Below are 20,918 nucleotides of genomic sequence, written 5' to 3' on the forward strand. Positions count from 1 at the left end.
AAGCCAGATTACCTAAGTCTAAAAAGTGTGCATATACTTTCTTTCTTCCAGAAATGGCCTTTCAGTCATGTCTTGAATTATAAACTGCTCATCCTTCAATAACTAGACCCAAAGACTTCCCTTATCTCTTTTGTATCCTGGCCTCTCTGTGCTCCCTTTGCAATTTGTATATACCTTTGTTAAAATAACATGTACCAATTTTAATAGGTTTATCTGATTTTCTTACTTCCTTTGTTCTTCAGGGGCAGGCCCTGTGCCTTATTCATCTTTGTAATTCCAGTAGAGTGCCTAGCATACATTATATCTGTGATTTTCAACTCTAGCTGCACATTAGAATCAACTGGAGAGTTTATAAACAAACATGGATGCACAAGCTTCACTTACAGGTGAGGCCTAGAGCCTTTGTACCCATGTAAAAAAAGAAGAAAAAGCTTTCCAGATGATTTGAATGTTGACACTGGGGTTGAGTGTCACTGTATTAGATGTTTAATAAGTGTTGACTAAAGAAAGGCAAGAAGTGGTGGCAATAAGTATAAATTATTCTTTTTTTTTTTTTTTAAGATTTTATTTATTCATGAAAGACACAGAGAGAGAAAGGCAGAGATGTAGGCAGAGGGAGAAGCAGGCTCCAGGCAGGGAGCCTGATGTGGGACTTGATCCTGAGCCCGCAGAATCACGCCCTGAGCCAGGGGTAGGTGCTCAACTGCTGAGCCATCCAGGCGTCCCAGTATAAATTACTCTTGACAAAATTTGGTAGTGAAACAGAAGAGAAAGAATAGGCATTACTGCTTCATTTTTCCCCTTACTATTTAATTTAGGAGTACTTTTTTTGAAGATAGGATAAATTTAGAAATGTTCATGGGCTAAGGGGAATGATTCAGGGGAGAGAAAGAAATTGATAAATAATAGTTTATACATAACTTTTCTTTTTTAGTTAACTATAATGCCTACTTTGGAATCATGGGTTTTTTTTTTTACTCTTTAATGACAAAAATATATTTAATTTTTTTTTTTTTATTTATGATAGTCACACACAGAGAGAGAGAGAGAGAGGCAGAGACACAGGCAGAGGGAGAAGCAGGCTCCATGCACCGGGAGCCCAATGTGGGATTCGATCCCGGGTCTCCAGGATCGCGCCCTGGGCCAAAGGCAGGTGCTAAACCGCTGCACCACCCAGGGATCCCTAATGGCAAAAATATATTTAAGTAAAATTGCTTTTAATTCAGTAGATAGCCTAGTTTCAGATTGACAAGGGCTCTGTCTTTAATTACTGTTCAAAATGATAGTTATAAAGGAAAAAAAAATTTTTTTTTAAGGAAAAAATTCTTAAGGAAAACTTATCAAAACAAATTGCCACTTTTAATATTTGAAATAAATTAGTGTATAACACAGGCGTGCAATAGTGATCACTTCATCATAAACTAAAATACAATAAGAGTTCAACAACATGTTTTCTGTTTTTATTTTTCTTATAACTCAAAGAGATATGGGCAGTTTATAGAGTTGTAGGAAACTGTCAAGTACTTTTGTAGTTGAAGTGGAAAAACGCATACTGGTTTTTTGTTTTTTTTTAACTTTATCACCCGTCTCTAGAGCAGTGACCCTTAATGGTATCACATTCCTTAAGAATCAGATGAAACCTATGATACCTTTCTTCAGAGGAACAACACCTCAAACTTTGCAATAGATACAATATCTGGCCATGCATCAAAATCACCTGGGGAGATTTTGTAAAATACAGATTTCTAGATCTAGGTGCTCTAAAGGTGGATTCAGTAGATCTGGAATAGAACATGGGAATCTATTTTTTCCAAAGCTTTCCAAGCAAAATTTAACAGGCATCTAGGTTTGAGAAATCTCAACTCTAATTAGTCTCCTGACTAAATAAGGAAGGAGATAACTCTGTGGGGTAATGTCCAAAATATGGGAATAAAAGGAGATGTTGTCAGGGTTCTCAGATAAAATGTAAGGTGCCTGGTTAAATTTAAATTAAACAAATAATTTTTAGTATAGGTTTTTCCCATGCAGCTTCTGTGGTATGCAGGTCTATTTGCTTCTAAATTTAATGATTCCAGTTAGCTGTTTGTGTGGTGTATGTGTATATGTGCTTCGATGCACTTGCATTATCTGTTTTTTATACTTTCATCTCCTTTCCACTCTTTTTTTCAGTTGCTCAAGGCTTTTTTTAAAAATTGAAATTTTTTTTTGTCAGCTTACTCATAGAGCTGCTTGGGTGAGGACTCCCAACTGCCTGCTAAAGAATCAATGTCTTTTTAATACAGTCTCAAAATCTCCTGGAACTAAATTTTTACCTTAGTGTTTTTAAGAGTTTTGCCAATTTGCAATATCCAGAAAAAGCAGAGAAAAATATGGAGAATTCATAGACATAGTTTATTGAATTGACGTTAGTTTTGCCAACAATTTCTGTAAATTGTGACAACTGATTGATAATCTTTAAACTCTCCACCATGTTATATCTTCATATTCTAGCAGATAATCATAAAGTTGAGGTAGCACTGCCAGATGTTCAGCTCTTCCAATAATAGACACATCTTAAACAGGCAACATAGGCCAGGAGGATCTAGTCACTTCCCTCTCTGGCATTTCACGGTGAAGTTTGGGTTTGCTTAAGAAAGGTGCTGTCTTGGGACGCCCGGGTGGCTCAGTGGGTGGCTCAGTGGATGAGCGTCTGTCTTCCCCCCAGGGTATGACCCCGGGGTCCCAGGATCGAGTCCCACATCGGGCTCCCCGTGGGGAGCCTGCTTCTCCCTCTGCCTGTGTCTCTGCCTCTCTTTGTCTCTCACGAATAAATAAAATCTTTAATAAAAAAAAAAGTGCAGTCTGGCACTAATGCAGAGTGACAGAATTGGGGACTGCGAGGCAGAAGTGACTTGCGGAGTTTATGTGCAAGTTTATCCAGCCCTTCCTCCCTTTGTCTCCTTCCTGGGGTTTTTCAGTTTTATTCAGCAGTGTAGGTGTAAGATAAGATGCCCTCCTGCATATTCTGTAGTCAAGGAAGCCTCGCATGGTATGTGTCGTATTAACTAATCTTTCTTTTCTTTTCTTTTCTTTTCTTTTCTTTTCTTTTCTTTTCTTTTCTTTTCTTTTCTTTTCTTTTCTTTTCTTTTTTTAAGATTTTATTTATTTATTTGAGAGAGAGTGAGAGCAAGGAACATGAGCAGGGGGAGGGGCAGAGGAAGAAACAGATTCCCCACTGAACAGGGAGCTGGACTCCATCCAGGGACCCGGGGATCCTGAGCAGAAGGTAGACACTTAACCAGTTGAGCCACCTAGGTGCCCCTTACCTAATCTTTCTCATTACCCAAGACCAAAAGCAGCAATTCAGTGCTCTACTAATTTTTTCTGAATGGTCAGTGTATGTCATGATACCAAGGATTTTGATGATAGCTTCTTACACCAGGTGTGCCTTATCTGTTATTTACATTTGTTGTGACACTCAAAGAACCAAGGGAACTTCTGTAGAAAAGGCACCATTGCTCCACAGGATTGAGCCATTAGTAGTCATCTTTCTGGATATTGTGACTCATCTTTTCCCATCACTGTGGTGAATGTTTTGGTTTCTACACATGTTGGTCCAATGTGTTGTGCAAATGCCACACAACTCCTCAGTATTTGCTTTGCTTATCATCTGGCCTCTTGATCAAATTGGAAAGTGTATGGAGAACCTGATTTCTCTCTGTAGGCTCAGGATGTAGGCATGTTCCACACAGTAGGAAGGACATCTTCAGCTCCCCTCTTGCCTGCAGCATATAAGGTACAGTTTGTGGCAGGCAGTATCCCAGCATTAATATACTTTTTTTACTGTCTGCAATCTGAGATATCTCTGATTCTAAATGACTACCTGCCAACATTCACAAAGAGAAAGCAGGAGACCGTTTTCTATTTGTTTATTTATCAAAGTAAATTGTACTTGTACTTGGTGGAGAAGAAGATGGTATTCTTTTCTTTCTTAGGGGAAGGATTTGGAGAATTCTCTTTAAGGATAGTGGAATCAACTTCATCTGATACTGAAATATGAATATCCTCCCTCCTTCCCTTGTTTGAGCAGTTTAATGATTTACAACTGAATTGTGTCCACTTTCTTCAGGCATTTGTGAGTATTCTGATCCAGAGAAGGTTGAACTGAATCATAAAAGAGTACCAGGATGGCACATTGTTCATTTTTGAGAAAGTCATTTGACTTTCAGGTCTTCTGATTTGCTCTATCAGAGACCATTTCTCACTATTTGGTGAACTAATTTAATAAGGAAACTAGCAAAGAGTTCTTTATAGGTCACACAGTAGAAAAGAGTAGAGGACCATTGCCTGAAATTGTGGAAGAGCCTATAATTCATCTTCCACTCCACTGGCCACATCCACAAGACTTTTCCCAACTATTTGATCACTCAGAGTTGCAGTGAGTCTTGAGGTTTTGATATTTAATATACATCATCCTATAATTCAAAATATTGATCAGTATTTTCAGCTTTCATCTAAGCTTATAGTTATTCTTATATAAAAATTGATTTACTAAGAATTTTAGAGTTCTCTTTTCAAGAGGTTTGATTAGCTCCTGAATTTTAGGACATGATTGTAGATTTTTTTTGTTCCTATAAAGGAACTTTTTTTCTTCAGCCTTTGTCAGGTTTGCTTAGACCTTTCCTTTTTTTTTTTAAATGTTGTAAGTATAACCATAAACCTTTCTTTCCTCCCTACAAACCCATTGGAGGTTAAGAAACTAGATAACCACACTTTTAAATTTATGTCAAATAAAAATAAAGATCTTTGAAGAATCTTTCTCATGCCCTTATAATGTTTGGACTCTATGTCATCTTATTTTCTTGCTTAAAACATATTTTAAATAACCGAGTTCTTCGTTTCTTAGTCCTCCAGTTACATATCTTAATTCGAACTTCCCAGATCAGTGAGATCTTTATTCCCCTCCTCTTCATTCTGTTCCCCTCTACTTACCTTCAGGTTATATGGATGACTGAACACACAACATATGAAACCAGAGGAGATGAACAGTGATTTATTAATCACATGTACTCAACAGCCCAGGAGAGGGAGACACCAACACACAGTGTAGGGCCACTTGGAGGTTGCACTTGGGAACAGAGTGCGCAAGCCAAGGCTGTGGAATGCAAGTTTTGTAGTATCAAGAGGGTGGAGTGATCCCTTGGTTCCCACAGGAAGATATGATTGGCTTGTTTGAATAATTCTGCAGTCTGGCGTGCTTCTCAGGGATAAGCAGGGACTGTGCCTGTTCCCTATGATAAAGAGGGTTGTCTGACTAGGGGACCTTATCTGCAGGAGCAGAGTCAAGATGGGAACTTGTAGTTAGGCCATTCCAGGCCCTCCTGTTTTCCCACATAATACTGGTCCTCAATTTTAGGCCTTATACTACAGGTCTTAATAATACTAACCCATTACCAAAAGTATTTACTGGTAATATATCAAAATTTTATTTATTTTATAGAGATTTTATTTATTTGAGAGAGAGTACATGAGTGGGGAGAGGGGCAGAGGGAGAAGGAGAAGTAGATGCCCCCACTGAGTGAGGAGCAGCCAATGTGGGGCTCCCTCCCAGAATCCTGAGATCATGACCCGAGCCACCCAGGAGCCCTCCACAATTTTTAATAGTATAATTTAATCTTTGAGTTTGCCTTTCTTTGTGATCTTTCTTCTGATAAGTTGCAAAGTCTAAGAAGTTCTGCTGTGTACAATATTACATCTTGTTAGATAAAGAAGGCCAGATCATATATGTATGCAGTGATGTGGAGGCACAGAAGATGAGGGTTCCTGTTTAAGAGACTGAATGGAGTGCTGAGGCTCCAGTATTATGTATACATGGGATGAGAAAAAGAGTGGATAGGCTGTAAGAGCTGGAAAATGGCAGAGTAAAAAAGGTAGTAGCTATTATTTGAGTGCTTATTCTGTGCCAAGCACTTTTCTAAGTGTGTTATCTCATTTACTGCCAGTAAGGAAACAATTTAATTTGCTTATGGTCATACAGGTAGTAGGTGGTAGAGCTGTAATCTGAATCTATACAGTCTTATTTTAGAATTTATGTTGTTAACAATTAACATTTTATAGCCTTCAGATATGGAGAAGCTTTATATGTTATGTTAAGGACTTTGGACTTTATTTTGTTGGCAGTGGGGGAATCATCAGATGATTTTAAGCAGGAAGAAACATCAGGATTTGCATTGAAAAATACCAGTCTGGTGGTAGAATGGAAAATGAATTTTGAAGATTATGAGACTAGAAGCAGGATTGCTTTTGTAACAATGCTGAACAAGGTGGATCTGAATGGAATGGAATCAAAGTTGGGATTGAATTTGAACAAAAGAGATAGACACTCACTGATCATGTGCTTGAGGGGGCTCGGGGAACGTGAAATGATTTGTAGGTGGTGCCAGTAATTTTATAAAGAATAGAAGGGAGTAGGTTTGGGTGAAAACATCTATCTTTGAGACATTTTGATGGATATTTCTAGTAGAGAAGTTATACTTAGAAAAATGAATCTTGAGCTTGACAGACATGGTAGGTGTATAGATTTGAGAGCTGCTGTTGTGTGGGGATAATAGAAGTGGTAGAAGTAGGTGAGATTGCCTAGAATTTTCTTTTGTTCCCAGCCTGTCTTCTGAACCATCATAGAAAGAAGATGCTGTAGTGGGAGGCAGCTCTCTGAAAAGCCATGGACTTCATTTGAACACTTCATTCAAATCCTGATTCTGGATCTCTGCTTTTTTCCTTCATAAATTGAAAGTAGTAACAGCCATCTTAGAGTAATTTTAGATAACATTTTATTTTTTCTAACAGAGGTAGAAGTTTTAAAAGTTTAAGAAATGATATATTTTATGCCTCTTAATTTCCCTGTAAAAAATGGAAGTTTATAGAAGTTAAAAAGATCAAACCTTGGGTATACATCATTTGTCTTAGCTAAAAGTCCAGATCTTACACATTCCCACCATGCAGCTAGGAAACCAGCTTTTCTCTGGTATTACTATCACTGGTTTTTGAAGTGAACAGAATCAAATAGAAAGGGGAACGATGACTTCTAAGTGAGTAGAAAGAGTGTTGGTATATGGAAGTGAATGCATTGCAAACAACACAAATGCCTGAGCATATGCCAGCCTTTTGTGACTATAGGGCACAAAGAAACTAACATGTAATGTGAAAATACGTGTTCCAGGGCTATTTTTAAGAATACTAGAGCTGTACTTGTATTAGTATAGCTATACTAATCATTACTAACACTTTCGTTACTGTTAATAATAGCTAATACTATATATTTACCCAGGTTTACATAGTTAATGAGTAGTGGAGATGAAAATCCAACCCAGTCAGTCTGGCTCCAGAGAGTATACACTATACTGCTTCCTTATATAAGTGTAAGTTTTTGTGCTTTTGAGTGTAGTTTATTTTAAAATTAACAGTCTATATATAGAATTGTATTAGTGATAACTCTTAAAATGTTCATTTAGGAGGTGCCTGGGTGCTCAGTGGTTAAGCACCTGCCTTTGGCTCATGGCGTGATCCTGAGTCTAGGGATCCCTGCAGGAACCCGCTTCTCCCTCTGCCTATGTGTCTGCCTCTCTCTGTGTCTCTCATAAATAAATAAAAATCTTAAAAAAAAAAAAAGTTCTCTTCTTTGAAATACTGCATTCTCTGTTTTAAATAAATGGGAGTTTATTCTTGCTTATAGATTTATTCGACATATGCTAACTACTGAGTACAGGGTATAAGACAGAGGCAACAGGAATCCCTACCTTGAAGGGATATTGAATGTTCAGTTATTCAACAAATATTTGATTTAAATATTTAACTAGAAAATAAGTAAATAGAGACACCTGGATGGTTCAGCGGTTGGGCGCCTGCCTTCAGCTCAGGTTGTAATCCCAGGATATGGGTTCAAGTCTTACATCGGGCTCCCTGCGAGGACCCTGCTCCTCCCTCTGCCTATGTCTCCCTGCCTCTCCCTCTCCCTCTCCCTCTCCCTCTCCTCTCCCTCCCTCTCCCTCTCCCTCTCCCTCTCCCTCTCCCTCTCCCTCTCCCTCTCCCTCTCCCTCTCTGTGTCTCATGAATAAATAAATAAATCTTTACCAAAAAAAAAAAAAAAGGAAAGAAAAGCAAATAATATTAATTATCATGGTTGCTAAGGGTATTTTGGGTTTTTGTTTTTTTTTTTACTTTTTAAAAAAAGATTTTATGTATATATGTATGTAATCTCTGTACCCGAAATGGGGCTCGAACCCACAGTTCTGAGATAGAGAGTTGTATGTTCTGTCTACTGAGCCAACCAGTTTCCCCCAAATTTTTATTTTATTTTTTTTTTAAGATTTTATTTATTTATTCATGAGAGACACGGAGAGAGAGAGAGGCAGAGACACAGGCAGAGGGAGAAGCAGGCTCCATGCAGAGAGCCTGACGTGGGACTCGATGATCCAGGGTCTCCAGGATCATGCCCTGGGCTGCAGGCGGCGCTAAACCGCTGCACCACCGGGGCTGCCCCCAAATTTTTATTTTAAATCACCCATTATTCATCATGACAAGTGTACTCCTTTATCTCCATCACCTGTTTCATCCATCCTCTCACCTGCCTTCCCACTGGTAACTGTCGGTTTGTCTCTAGCTAAGAGGTTGTTTCTAGGTCTCTCTCTTTTTTTTTTCCTTTTGCTCATTTGCTTTACATATTAAATTCCACATATGAGTGAAATCATGGTATTCGTCTTATCTGACTTTTTTCACTTATACTCTATAGCTCCAGCCATGTTATTGTAAGTGGCAAGATTTCATTCTTTTTAATGGCTGAGTAGCAGTCCATGGTGTGTGTGTGTCTGTGTCTGTGTGTGCATGCGCGCATGCATACCACCTCTTCTTTATCCATTCATCAATCAGTGGATACTTGGGCAGCTTTCATATCTTGACTATTGTGAATAATGCTGCTATAAACATAGGGGTGCATGTCTCCCTTTGAATTTGTGTTGCTGTATTCTTTGGGTAAAGAATTGTGCCCGCAATTGTTGGATTATAGGATAGTTCTGTTTTTGACTTTCTGAGGAACCTCTAAACTTTTCCAGAATGGCTGTACCAGTTTGCATTCCCGCCAACAGTTGTAAGATGGTTCCTTTTTCTTTACATCCTCACCAACACCTGTTGTTTCCTGTGTTTTTAATTATAGCCATTCTGACAGGTGTGAAGTGATATCTCATTGTAGTGTTGACTTGCATTCTCTGATGACAAGTGATGATGAGCATCTTTTCATGTGTCTGTTGGTCATCTGTATGTCTATGGTTACTAATTTTTAAAGTCAACATTTTATATATGATAAAAATAAGATATGCTATCATTTGAGAGATTTTTTTAAAATCTTTTTTTGTTGAGATATGGTTTACTGCCATAAAATGCACGTCTTAAACATTTAGCTCAGTGAATTTTCACAATAAATGTGCTATCACCATTCACTTAAAGAACATTTTCCATCATCTCAGAAAATTCCCTCATGTTTCTCTCTGATCAATCCCTGCACCTTTTGCCCAACCATACTTTCCTTTGTCACCATAGATTAGTTTTCCCTGATTTTGGATGTCTTATAAATGAAGTCACACAGTATGTATCTTTTGTATATGTCTGGCTTCTTTGCTCTCATCTTGTTTTTGAGATTTGTTCATGGTGTTGCATCAGTACCCCAGTTGATTTATCTATCTTCCTCTTCTTTTTTTTTTTTTAAGTTTTATTTATTTAAGTAATCTCTACACACAGCATGGGTCTTTGAACTCATGACCCTGAGATCAAGTCACACGCTCTTCCCACTGAGCCAGCCGGGAGCCTCCATTTTCCTCTTGATGTACCATTGGAGTTATTATGAATAAGACTGCTTACAAACATTCTTATGCATTCTTCTTGTGGACATATGCATTACATTTCTCTTACATTCATTTCTCATACATACCTGTATGAGATTGCTGGGTCACGAGAAAGAACTCCTGAAGTGATTTTTCTGAGTTACACAGATGGGTTTTTGTCATTTGAAATTTTGTATTAAACAATTAGAACTTTCCTCAAACACAATTTGTATAGATGTTAAATGTTTAAATATGTTAGCCATAGATGAAACATCCAAAAAGTACCCATTTACTTTATTTTTTATAAGGTCTAAACTATAACAAATTGTTTTTGAGTCTCCAAAATCATGAGTTGTTTCAAACTATGGTAAGCAAACATACATGGTAGAAAAGATCATATCTTAATCAGAATGCAAGTAATTAGAATCCTTTATTTAACCCAGAATTGTTTAACTTGATTTTAAGGACACAGTGTCTCATTGCGACTTATAGCAATGCTTATACTAGATTTTTATGTATAAAAATGAATTATTCATCACTTCCAGAGGTAACTGTTGGAAGTCTTTAAAACAAAGTAAGTTGTTTGCGAGAAGAAATGTATTATTAATTTAATTTTACATTACTTACATGATTTTTTAAAATATTTTTTTATTTATTTATTCATAGAGACAGAGAGAGAGAGGGAGAGAGAGAGAGAGAGAGAGAGGCAGAGACACAGGCAGAGGGAGAAGCAGGCACCATGCAGAGAGCCCGACGTGGGACTCGATCCAGGGTCTCCAGGATCACACCTCAGGCCGCAGGCAGCGCTAAACCGCTGCGCCACCGGGGCTGCCCACTTACATGATACTTTTTAATGTTAGCCAGTGCCTCCATAATAATATGACAGTATCTCTACCTGTTACCTTCTGATGTTATTGAATATTCAGAAGTTCCTTGAGGAAATTACATTTTTGCAGTTACTACCTGAATTATTGCTGAATTCATCAGACACATTTTTAGAAGGATTTGGAATTTATTAAAGTGTATGACATGTTTTTCATGTCTGTGACTGAAATAAGGAAGTAACTCACATTTTAAAGTATTACGAATATCTTTTGTTTTGTGTTGGTTCACTAGAAAAAGATGTATACTTTAACAAAAGTATTGGGTTTTATTCGTCCTTATTACAGTGTAATTAAAAAATGGATCTCTACCCCACATCATACAAAAAAAATCAGTCCCAGGTGAAATAAAGACATAATGCAAAGAGGAAAATTTCAAATTAAGAAATATTTAGGAGAAAATCCGCATAACCAGAGTAAAGGAGAATTTTTTTTTCCTACGAAGTCCTTCACTGTTTAGGATTTTCTCTTGCATAACCACAGTACAGTTACCAAAGTCAAGAAATTAAACATTGATACAATACTATTTTCTAATCAACACCTTATTCTTATTTCACCAATTGGTGGTCCAGGATCGAATCCAGGATCATAATGAGTTTTATTGTAGTGACTTTAATCTGGAACAATTTCTCAGCATTGTCTGTTTTCTATGACAACACTTTTAAAGATTCCACACTAGTTATTTTGTAGACTGAACCTCAGTTTTGGTTTGATGTTTCCTCAAAATTAGGTTCAGCCTATGAATGTTTGGGTGTAAATGATGTATCCTCAGTATATCCTATTAGGCATATGATGTCAGTTTCCTATTACTTACAACTTTTATTGTTTGGTAAAGAAGGTGTGTGACTAGTTTCCTCAATGTAAAACTACTATTTACCCTTTAAGAATTTGGAGAAATGGGATCCCTGGGTGGCGCAGCGGTTTGGCGCCTGCCTTTGGCCCAGGGCGGGATCCTGGAGACCGGGGATCGAATCCCACATCAGGCTTCCGGTGCATGGAGCCTGCTTCTCCCTCTGCCTGTGTCTCTGCCTCTCTCTCTCTCTCTCTCTGTGACTATCATAAATAAAAAAAAAAAAAAGAATTTGGAGAAATACTTTTATAAGTATTATACTTTTATTATACTATTATTATTTTACTTTTGTAAGTATAATATACTTTTATAATAAGTATTTGGAGAAATACTTCTATACTTTTTGGTTATGTAAATGTCCTGTTATCATTTTACCATATTTTTACCCACAGATTTTAGCATCCATTGATGATTTTTGCATGCACAATTACTGAGGTCTTGAAGGTGATTTTTTAATTCAATACTTTCTACATTCATTAGTTGAAATTCAGTGCTCAAATGGAGAGCTTTCCCTTGTTCGTTCATTTCTTTGTGTCAGTATGGACTCATGGATTCTTATTCATTTATGGAGTTACTATCCATTACTGTCATTACTAAATTTGTTGTTAGAGTTGTGGAATTTCTTTTAAAGGAAGAAAGGGGCGCCTGGGTGGTGTCTGATCTTGGCGTCTGGTCATGTCTGGCTCATGTCCAGAGCTCAGGATGGTGTGATCCAGCCCCATCTAGGTCTCAGTGCCTGCTTGAGGTTTCCCTGCACACTTGTTCTCTGTCTGTCCCTCACTCTCAAGTAAATAAATAAATCTTAAAAAAATAAAGCCCATAAGAAAAACAGTGTACAAAAAAGTTCTACAGTAATACTTTTGTGTTATCTCAGACAGTTGATAGGCAGGTTATTTTTATGCAGGATTAATTTAAAGTAACATTTTAGATATAGTTTTGAACATATTTATCTTCTATATAAGTAACTTTATAGTCACATGTGGTATCTGCTCTTTCACCAGAAACACAAAGGAATAGACATACTTTTTTTGTTATGCTTATCTTTCTATATATTTTATACAAATATTATTTGGATCCAAGAGAAATAAATGAACAAATATAGCTCTTTCAGCTTTTAGCTCAGGTTAATGCATTAAGCTCTACATTAATAGGTTAACTTTTTAAAACTATACTTCTTAGTGCAGTTGTTATGAAGTATGCCTAGCAGTTATTGGTGACTAACATAGATAAGAGTTAATCTCCCATCTAGCCACACCTCCTTCCCCCTCCCCTGTAAAAAAAAAAAGCCTCCCTACTCCCCCACCCCCAATAGTCTAGAATTGCAGTTTTAGAAATACAGTAAAACAGATTCTCTCTCTGGTCTCCCTTGCTCTTTCTAAAAGCGGCGGCGGGGGCAGTGGGGGAACACCTGTGTGTCTCCGTCATTTAAGCTTCCAACTCTTGATTTCAGCTTAGGTGATCCTCAGGGTCATAGGATCAAGCCTCAGGTGGTGCTTTATGTTGGGCATGGAGCCTGCTTGAGATTCTCTCCTCTTCCTCTTCCCCCACCCCCCAATACAATAAAATAAGTCTTTCCTGAATCTGACTGCAGTTTAGAAGGACTTGATTTTGATTGATACATGGAGGAAAATGGTGGGTAACGCAGAAGATTTAGCAGAGGGCCTAGGAATGTATCTAATAATTCACTGGGCTCTTCCAGAAAAGCCCAGAAAAATAATATTCCCAGGGATAAATAGAGTATAGCTCCATGTATATTAGAAAAACTTTGAGGAAATATGTGTTTTTTTAATTTTTAGAAATTCTACTCTTGAGACCTCTTGTTTTATGACCTTTTTCCTTTTCTTGGATTTAGAAGTGGGCTAGAATAAATAGTTAATAAGATTAAAAGAAAAAAAAGTCAGCCAGGAAGGCTGTGATGTAGGGGAACTTTGAGTCTATAGCAGTAGTTAGAAAATACCCTGATGAAATTCACAAAGACCAGATTACAATATCCAGGCATAGCTGGTAAATCCAAGTTGTGTTTTGGGTTCTCAGACAGCGCCTGTGACCTCCTATCCTTAATGGTACTTCTTTTGACTCACCATTCACTTTGGATATTGTGAGCAATCTATTAACTGTTTTTGGTTACAGCATAATAAATGCGTATCATTTAGTGCACATAGCAAGGGCCAATAAGTCCATAGAAAAAAAATTGACATCCTTTTTGCTTTCTTTGGTGAAAACTCCAAATAGAACTAAAATTCTAAATGACATGTGCCCTTTTTTTTTCAAACAATTTAAAATTTTAAAGCTCAACAACTTAGCTAATTGTATCACTAAATATGCTATATATATATATATATATATATATATATATATATATATATACTGCTTGCTATTAGTACTTTAATTTTGTCAGTTTTATAAGTCACTAGGACTGCTAAAAACAATCACCTCTGGGTACCTGGGTGGATCAGCTTCAGCGGCTGCCTTCAGTTCAGACAATTGTCATTGTCTTAGGTTCCTGAGATCAAGCTCTGCATCATGCTCCCTCTCCCTTTGCAACTCCCCTTGCTCATGCTCTCTCTCAAATAAATAAATAAATAAATAAAAATCTTTTTTTAAAAAAAGAATTACATAAAAATTCTAAATGTTTTCAAAAGAAATTGATGAATTCATCAGCAGGTTACCACAGTTTTTATTTGTGGCCTATGGTAATGACAAAGATGTTGTTGTTGTTGTTGCTTTAAGACTTTGTTTTAAGTGCTAACAACTCCTTACCTCACTGTAGGGGCAGGGGTGTGATGAAGGAAATTAAGTTAAAACATTTACATAATCATAATAGAGTCTAATATATGTTTAGCATGTACTGCTTCCATACCCTTATTCCACCTTTGCCTGTTTAAAATTATTTTTAATATTTTGGCTTTTAATTTTAAAAATATTTTTTAAAAGATTATATTTTTTAATAGAATGCTAGCATAAGTAGGGGCGGTACAGAGGGAGAAAGAAAGGCAGACTCCCTGCTGAGCAGGAAGCCAGATGTGGGCACCTTGGTGTGTCAGTCCCAAACCCCAAGATCATGACCTGAGCTGAAGGCAGGTGTTTAACTGAGACTGAGCCACCCAGATACCTCTTGGCTTTTGGTTTATTTATTTATTTATTTTTAAAACATTTTTATTTATTTATTCATGAGAGACAGAGAAAGAGAGAAGCAGAGACACAGGCAGAGGGAGAAGCAGGCTCCATGCTGGGAGCCTGACGTGGGACTCGATCCCGGGACTTGATCCCGGGTCTCCAGGATCCCACGCTGGGCTGAAAGCTGCACTAAACCACTGAGCCACCCAGGCTGTCCAGCTTTTGATTTTAATATTAGTTTTAAACATTTAGAAGAGAAGAATAATTTTGAAAATACATAAAACATAATGTTTCATTATGTATAAACACGATTTTATTTATATGTTTATATATTTATGGACATTTGGGTTGTGGTTTGTTTCCAGTCTTAAGTATTTGTGAATAGATTTTATTTTATTTATTTATTTGAGGGAGAGAAGAGAAGCACAAGCAGGGGAAGGAACAGAATAAGAGGGAGATGCAGAATCCCCACTGAGTGCGGAACTCAATGCAGAGTTCGATCCCAGGACCCCAGGATCATGACCTGAGCTGAAGGCAGATGCTTAACTGACCAAGCCACCCAGGAGCCCAATTTTTTTTTTTTTTTAAGAAAGTGCGCAAGTGCACATGCAGAGCCCTATGTGGGCTCCATCTCACGACCCTGATATCGTGACCTGAGCCAAATTCGGGAGTCCAATGCTAGGGATGCCTGGGTGGCTCAGTGGTTGAGCGACTGCCGTTGGGTTCTGGGATCAAGTCCTGCATTGGGCTCCCCGCAGGAGCCTGCTTCTCCCTCTGCCTATGTCTCTGTCTCTCTCTGTGTGTCTCTCAAATTAAATGAAATCTTTAAAAAAAAAAATGTCGAATGCTCAACTAACTGAGCCACCCAGGTGTCCCAGTAAATAGATTTTTGTATGGACATAGGTTTGCATTCTTCTAGGGTAGGTAGATAGATACCCATTTTCCAAACTGGTTGGTACAATTTTGGGTTGCCACAGCTATGTATTAGGGTTCCAGTTCTGCATCCTCAGGAGTGCTTGATATTATCAAGCCATTTTTATTTTAGCCATTCTGCTAGGTATGTAGTAGTGTTTCATGATTTCAGTATTCATTTCCTTAATGATTTATGATGTTGTACATCCTTTTGTGCACTTGTCTTCTGTATATCCTGTCCACTGAAGTGTCCCAAGTTTTTTGCTTACTATTTTCTTACTGTTGAGTTTTGAGTGTTTATAATCTGGATACAAGTTCCTTGTCAGCTATGTGATTTGCTAATTTTTTCTCCAGTTTGTAGCTTGTCTTTTCATTCTCTTAACAGTGTCTTTAACAGAACAAAAGATATTAATTTCAATGAAGTCCAGTTCATCAGTCTTTTTTTTAATGGATTCTTATCATGTCTAAGAATTTTTTGCCTAACCCCAGAAGATTTTCTTCTGTTTCTTTTATTTTTAAGTTCCGTGTTTTGCATTTAGAGCTATGATCTATTTTGATGTAATTTTTAAAGTAAGGCATGAGGTTTAAGTTGGTGTTCATTTTTTGCTCATGGATATCTAATTGGGTTTTTTTTTTTAAGATTTATTTATTCATGAGAGACGCAGGGGGGTGGGGGTGGGGCAGAGACATAGACCCGAGGGAGAAGCAGGCTCCACACAGGGAGCCCCATGTGGGACTCGATCCCAGGCCTCTAGGACCATGCCCTGGGCCAAAGGCAGGCATTAAACCTCTGAGCCACCCAGGGATCCCCGAATATCTAATTGTTTGAATATCCTTTGTTGAAAAGATACCTTTCTTTATTGAATTGCCTTTGCGCTTGTATCAAAAATCATTTGGCCATATATATGGGTATATTTTGGACACTTAGTTCAGACCACTGGTAAGTCTTGAAATCAGGTAGTGTCCATTCTCCAACTTTGTTTGCTCTTTTTCAAAATAGTTTTAGCTATTCTCGTTCATTTGTCTTTACTACTGTGCATTTACTATTAAGGGTATAAAATAACATTTAATTCTCTTGTTTCCTAAGCAAAATCTATTTTTAATACCATGTGTATGTGTTGGGGTTATTTTGGTTATCACAGTGACTTTTTTATCTTGCTTGCATTTGGGGAGAGGGAGTCTTAATACATGGCCAAAATAATCTGCGTTCATTACATTCTTTATACATAGAAAAGTAATAATCTAGAAAACATATCAATGTTAGTATCAGCTTGTTGATGTGTATCAGAAAAATTGTTTTGATTTTGATTGGGCCCTCCTAGAATCTGTAGAATAGTTGGAAGAAAATTGTCATCTTCACATTATTGAGTTCCAGTCTATGAACATAATATATCTATTTAGCTCTTTAATTTATTCCGTCAGTATTTTGTGTTGTTTTCAGCACACAAGTCCTGCATGTGTTTTGTTAGATTTACACATAAACTATTATTTTTTAGATTCCTTGGGATTTTTCATTGTAAGCAGTCATGTTGTTTGCAAATATAATTTTTTTTTTATGAAATGTCTTTCTTTTTCTTATTGCACTGACTTTAATATGATGTTGAATAGTAGTAGTGGGAAGAAACATTCTTGTCTTTCCTGATTTTAGGGGGAGAGCATTCAGTCTTTGACTATTAAGGATGATGTTAACTGGTAGGCTTTTTTTGCAAATACCTTTTATCAGATTAAGGACATTCTCTTCTTAGTTTGCTGAGTTTTTGTCATGATTGTCGAATGTTATCAAATAATTCTTTTCTATCTATTCATTTCCAGGGTAAACACTTTTGGTCATGATGTATTATTCTTTCTGTATGGTCCTAGATTCAGTTCTCTATTATTTTATTGAAGGTTTCTATGTTCCTGAGAGATGTGTTTGTTGTGAGTTGTGTTTCTTGAAATTGTTAAGTCTTTATTAGAGAATAGCACTATTCTTTTAAAATGAATTGGACAAAAAAAAATAAAATGAATTGGACAGTGTTCTCTGGAATAATTTGCGTAGAATTGGTATTTTTTCCTAAATTGGTGTAAGAAAACCTGGAGTTTTATTTGTTGGAAGGGTTTTAACAACAAACTCAGTTTCTTTAGTAGATCTAAGAATATGCAGATTATTTTTTAAGTGGACTTTAGTTTTTGTGTCTTTCAAGGAATTTTCTGTATCATTTAAGTTATTGCTATTAACATTTTAAGTACCCCCCAAAAAAAGGTTTGTACTGAGGTAGCTGTTTGGTAGCTACACGTTCATCCTTTGGTGGGAAGAGTGTACCCATTCTACCAAAACTATTTTAAATCTGAGAAGCAGCATAATGTAGTGAATAAAAGTGTAGATTCAGGAATCAGACCAACTTACTTAACCTCTTCTGCTTCGTTACCTACCGCATCAAAAGATTACAAATAGGAACTACCTCATAGGGTTGTTGTGAAGAATAAATAACCTAATTCATGTAGTGTGCTTGGTGAACACTGATTTAAATAATTCTGTTAAAAGAAATCTTTTTCATCATTGTTGTCTCTCAGTGGTATCCAACTATAGTTACAGATTTTACTTCAAACTTTTTAGCGTTCCAGACTACAAAGACTTTTCCTTTTTGTTTTACATTGAAATGTTCTACCTTTTTAAGGCCTTGTTACATATGTGGCCTCTAACTAGAGATATATTTTTAGCCATAGATAACCTCTTTTTCATCTGTCTCCTCTGAAAATCATGTATACTTAGATGCATGCACCTATACGTAGAACACCTATACACATATATTACTATTTCTTTTGCTTTCCGTTATTTTCAGTTTCTACATCGAGCTAATAAAGTGGGAAATATGAAAATAATTGTTTTTGCCAAAGTCCCTTGGCAATATTGAATTCAGCAAATACATGAATGTATGTTAAAAAAAAATCACCTAGGAATCCTGTTTAAATAGTGACTCCTAGGTCTTGTTTCCAGAGTCTATCCAGTCAGGGTGCGGCCCATCATTATGAGTTTTTGACGAGATTGCTACTGTTGCTGCTGCTTGTTGGGGACTGCCCTTTGGGGGAAGTCAGCCACAACTTGGAAGTTGCTGGGGTAGTCAGAAATTGATTGGGAAACTGTTAGAAATATTCAAGACTTCTTTACTAAACTAGAATATTGGGCATGCCATTTAAGCTCTCTTATTTTTCATTAGTAATTGATCTCCTTATTAGACATGGCCTTTATTCTCTAAAATACGCCTGTCAGTATGCCTCTTGATATTTTCTCTCTCGTATCTTCGAACTAAAATTTCCTAAGATCAGTCAGTTCCTAGGAAAAACATTTTGAATTTAGACCTTTCTTCCCCCTTCTTTCGTAGATTTTTCACTAATTTGTGATTTTAAAGAAACATAAATATGGCAAATCTGTTTTCTTCATTTTACCTAAATGCATCTTATTTCTTCACACGTACAAATTTTTTTTTAAGATTTTATTTATTTATTCATAGACACAGAGAGAGAGGCAGAGGCACAGGCAGAGCGAGAAGCAGGCTCCGTGCAGGGAGCCCGATGTGGGACTCGATCCCGGGTCTCCAGGATCACACCCCAGGCTGCAGGCGGCGCCAAACCGCTGCGCCACCAGGGCTGCCTGGTACAAACTTTCTTGATTGATTTTTTTTTTTTTCCATTTTGGTTTAAAAGAATTTACTTCTAAGAAAATGTTTATATGTAGGTAGTTTTGCATCCTTAAATGTGTTAAATATATATTTTATCTGCATTCAGCCTATACATTATGATTCTGTTAAATGATTGAAGCAGTAATAAACGTAAGGTGTTTGAAGAAGCGTCACTAACTTTGAAAAAAGTTTAAAGCCATTTTCAGTAGAACTTTGAAGTAGTATGATTTTGAATGTATTTTCGGTTATTTTAGCAGAGGCCTATGCCATGGAACATTTATATCTTCATTTCTGTTTTAGGTGCGAATAGCAGCAAAATTCATTATTCATGCCCCTCCTGGAGAATTTAATGAGGTGTTTAATGGTGAGTGTTTAATTCATAGCATTAAGACTTGATATATCAAGCACTCCTCTTTTTAAAAGAATAAATTATATAACCAAAAGAACTAAGCTAAGGGGAGGGAGGAGTATGTAGGAAAAATCTGTACTTTTTGAATTACAGGGAAAATTTTTGTCAATATTGATCTCATAATGGCATGAATATTTATGAGACATATGAAATTTATGTTTAAGTTAACCTCCTTAAAAGAGTAATATTAAATTTTTTGAAAACAGATTTTTAACTATTTTTTGGAATTGTGAAATGCATTTTTTTTGTATTTCTTTTAAAGAAAAACTTAGTATGAACAGCCAAAAAAAGGGGGGGTAGGGCATTGTTTCAGCATGTTCAGAAGATAAGAGAACGTGTAAAAACTATTTAATTTATAGCTTAAAAATTAGTTCACAGTATGCCCTTCTTTAAACCTCAGTGGCAAACATTTTTATAGTTATCTACCCATACGTAGATCAGAAATGTAAACTGTTAACCAGTCTCCTGGTTGCTGTAAAAATTAACAATAGCTCCTCTTTAACAGTGAGAGTGCTGTGGTTGAACAATCGCCAGGAAAATGGCCTATAGTGATCTCTTTACGAAACTTTTCTTAAGCAGTTTTAAGAATAAGTTACCATAGGCACTGTAAATGTGTTATTTCTACTTATGTATATTTGGCCTTCACTGTCTAAAATTAAAACTAATTTACACAGAACTCTTCAGTTTTATTTTTAAAACATTCTATTCCAGAGTAAATTATTTAAACATATTTTAAAGAAGTTTAATCACTCATTTTCATTCATATAAGATATAATGGAATCTCACCTCAAAAAGATCAGGTTTGAAAGTCTAAAAATGAGGTAAAAATTTTGTGAAGTTAAAATTACCCTTGAAAATTCCTTAAATCATCAACAAACTACAATGCATAATTGAATGCAGTTACCTAGGATAATTTTTATGCATTTAAAAATTTAACCACTCAGCTACACTTAGAATGGGAAGTCTGCACTATATTCTGCCTTTTAAGATAACTGTAAAATCTCAAATAGTGAATTGTAAAATTGGGAGAGAATTCACAAATATTTCTGCTTCCTGAAGGGTTTAACTTCAGCCTCTATATTCCTTAGGTTCAAAAGTTGGCATGTAACTTGAACTGATAGCGGTGAAACTACACTAAAGCCAATGGCTCACAAACTCTTGTGCAATTCATAGAACCAAGAATGAATTGTAAATTCTAGATGTTTTTCACTGAATGTTCTTACCTTGAATTAAATGCCT

The 20,918-nt window shown here is 36.5% G+C and overlaps 1 protein-coding gene across 1 annotated transcript in view; it reads left to right on the plus strand.

Moving 5' to 3' along the window:
• Positions 1-20,918, plus strand: part of CAPZA2 (capping actin protein of muscle Z-line subunit alpha 2) — a 61,125-nt gene that overhangs the window by 12,165 nt on the left and 28,042 nt on the right. Inside the window, exon 2 of the mRNA XM_055314628.1 lies at positions 19,571-19,634. Coding sequence (XP_055170603.1) covers positions 19,571-19,634 — 64 coding nt within the window. The remainder of the gene's footprint in view (positions 1-19,570; positions 19,635-20,918) is intronic.

This window comes from Nyctereutes procyonoides, unplaced genomic scaffold, assembly GCF_905146905.1.
Source record: "Nyctereutes procyonoides isolate TBG_1078 unplaced genomic scaffold, NYPRO_anot_genome, whole genome shotgun sequence".
Lineage (NCBI taxonomy): Eukaryota > Metazoa > Chordata > Mammalia > Carnivora > Canidae > Nyctereutes > Nyctereutes procyonoides.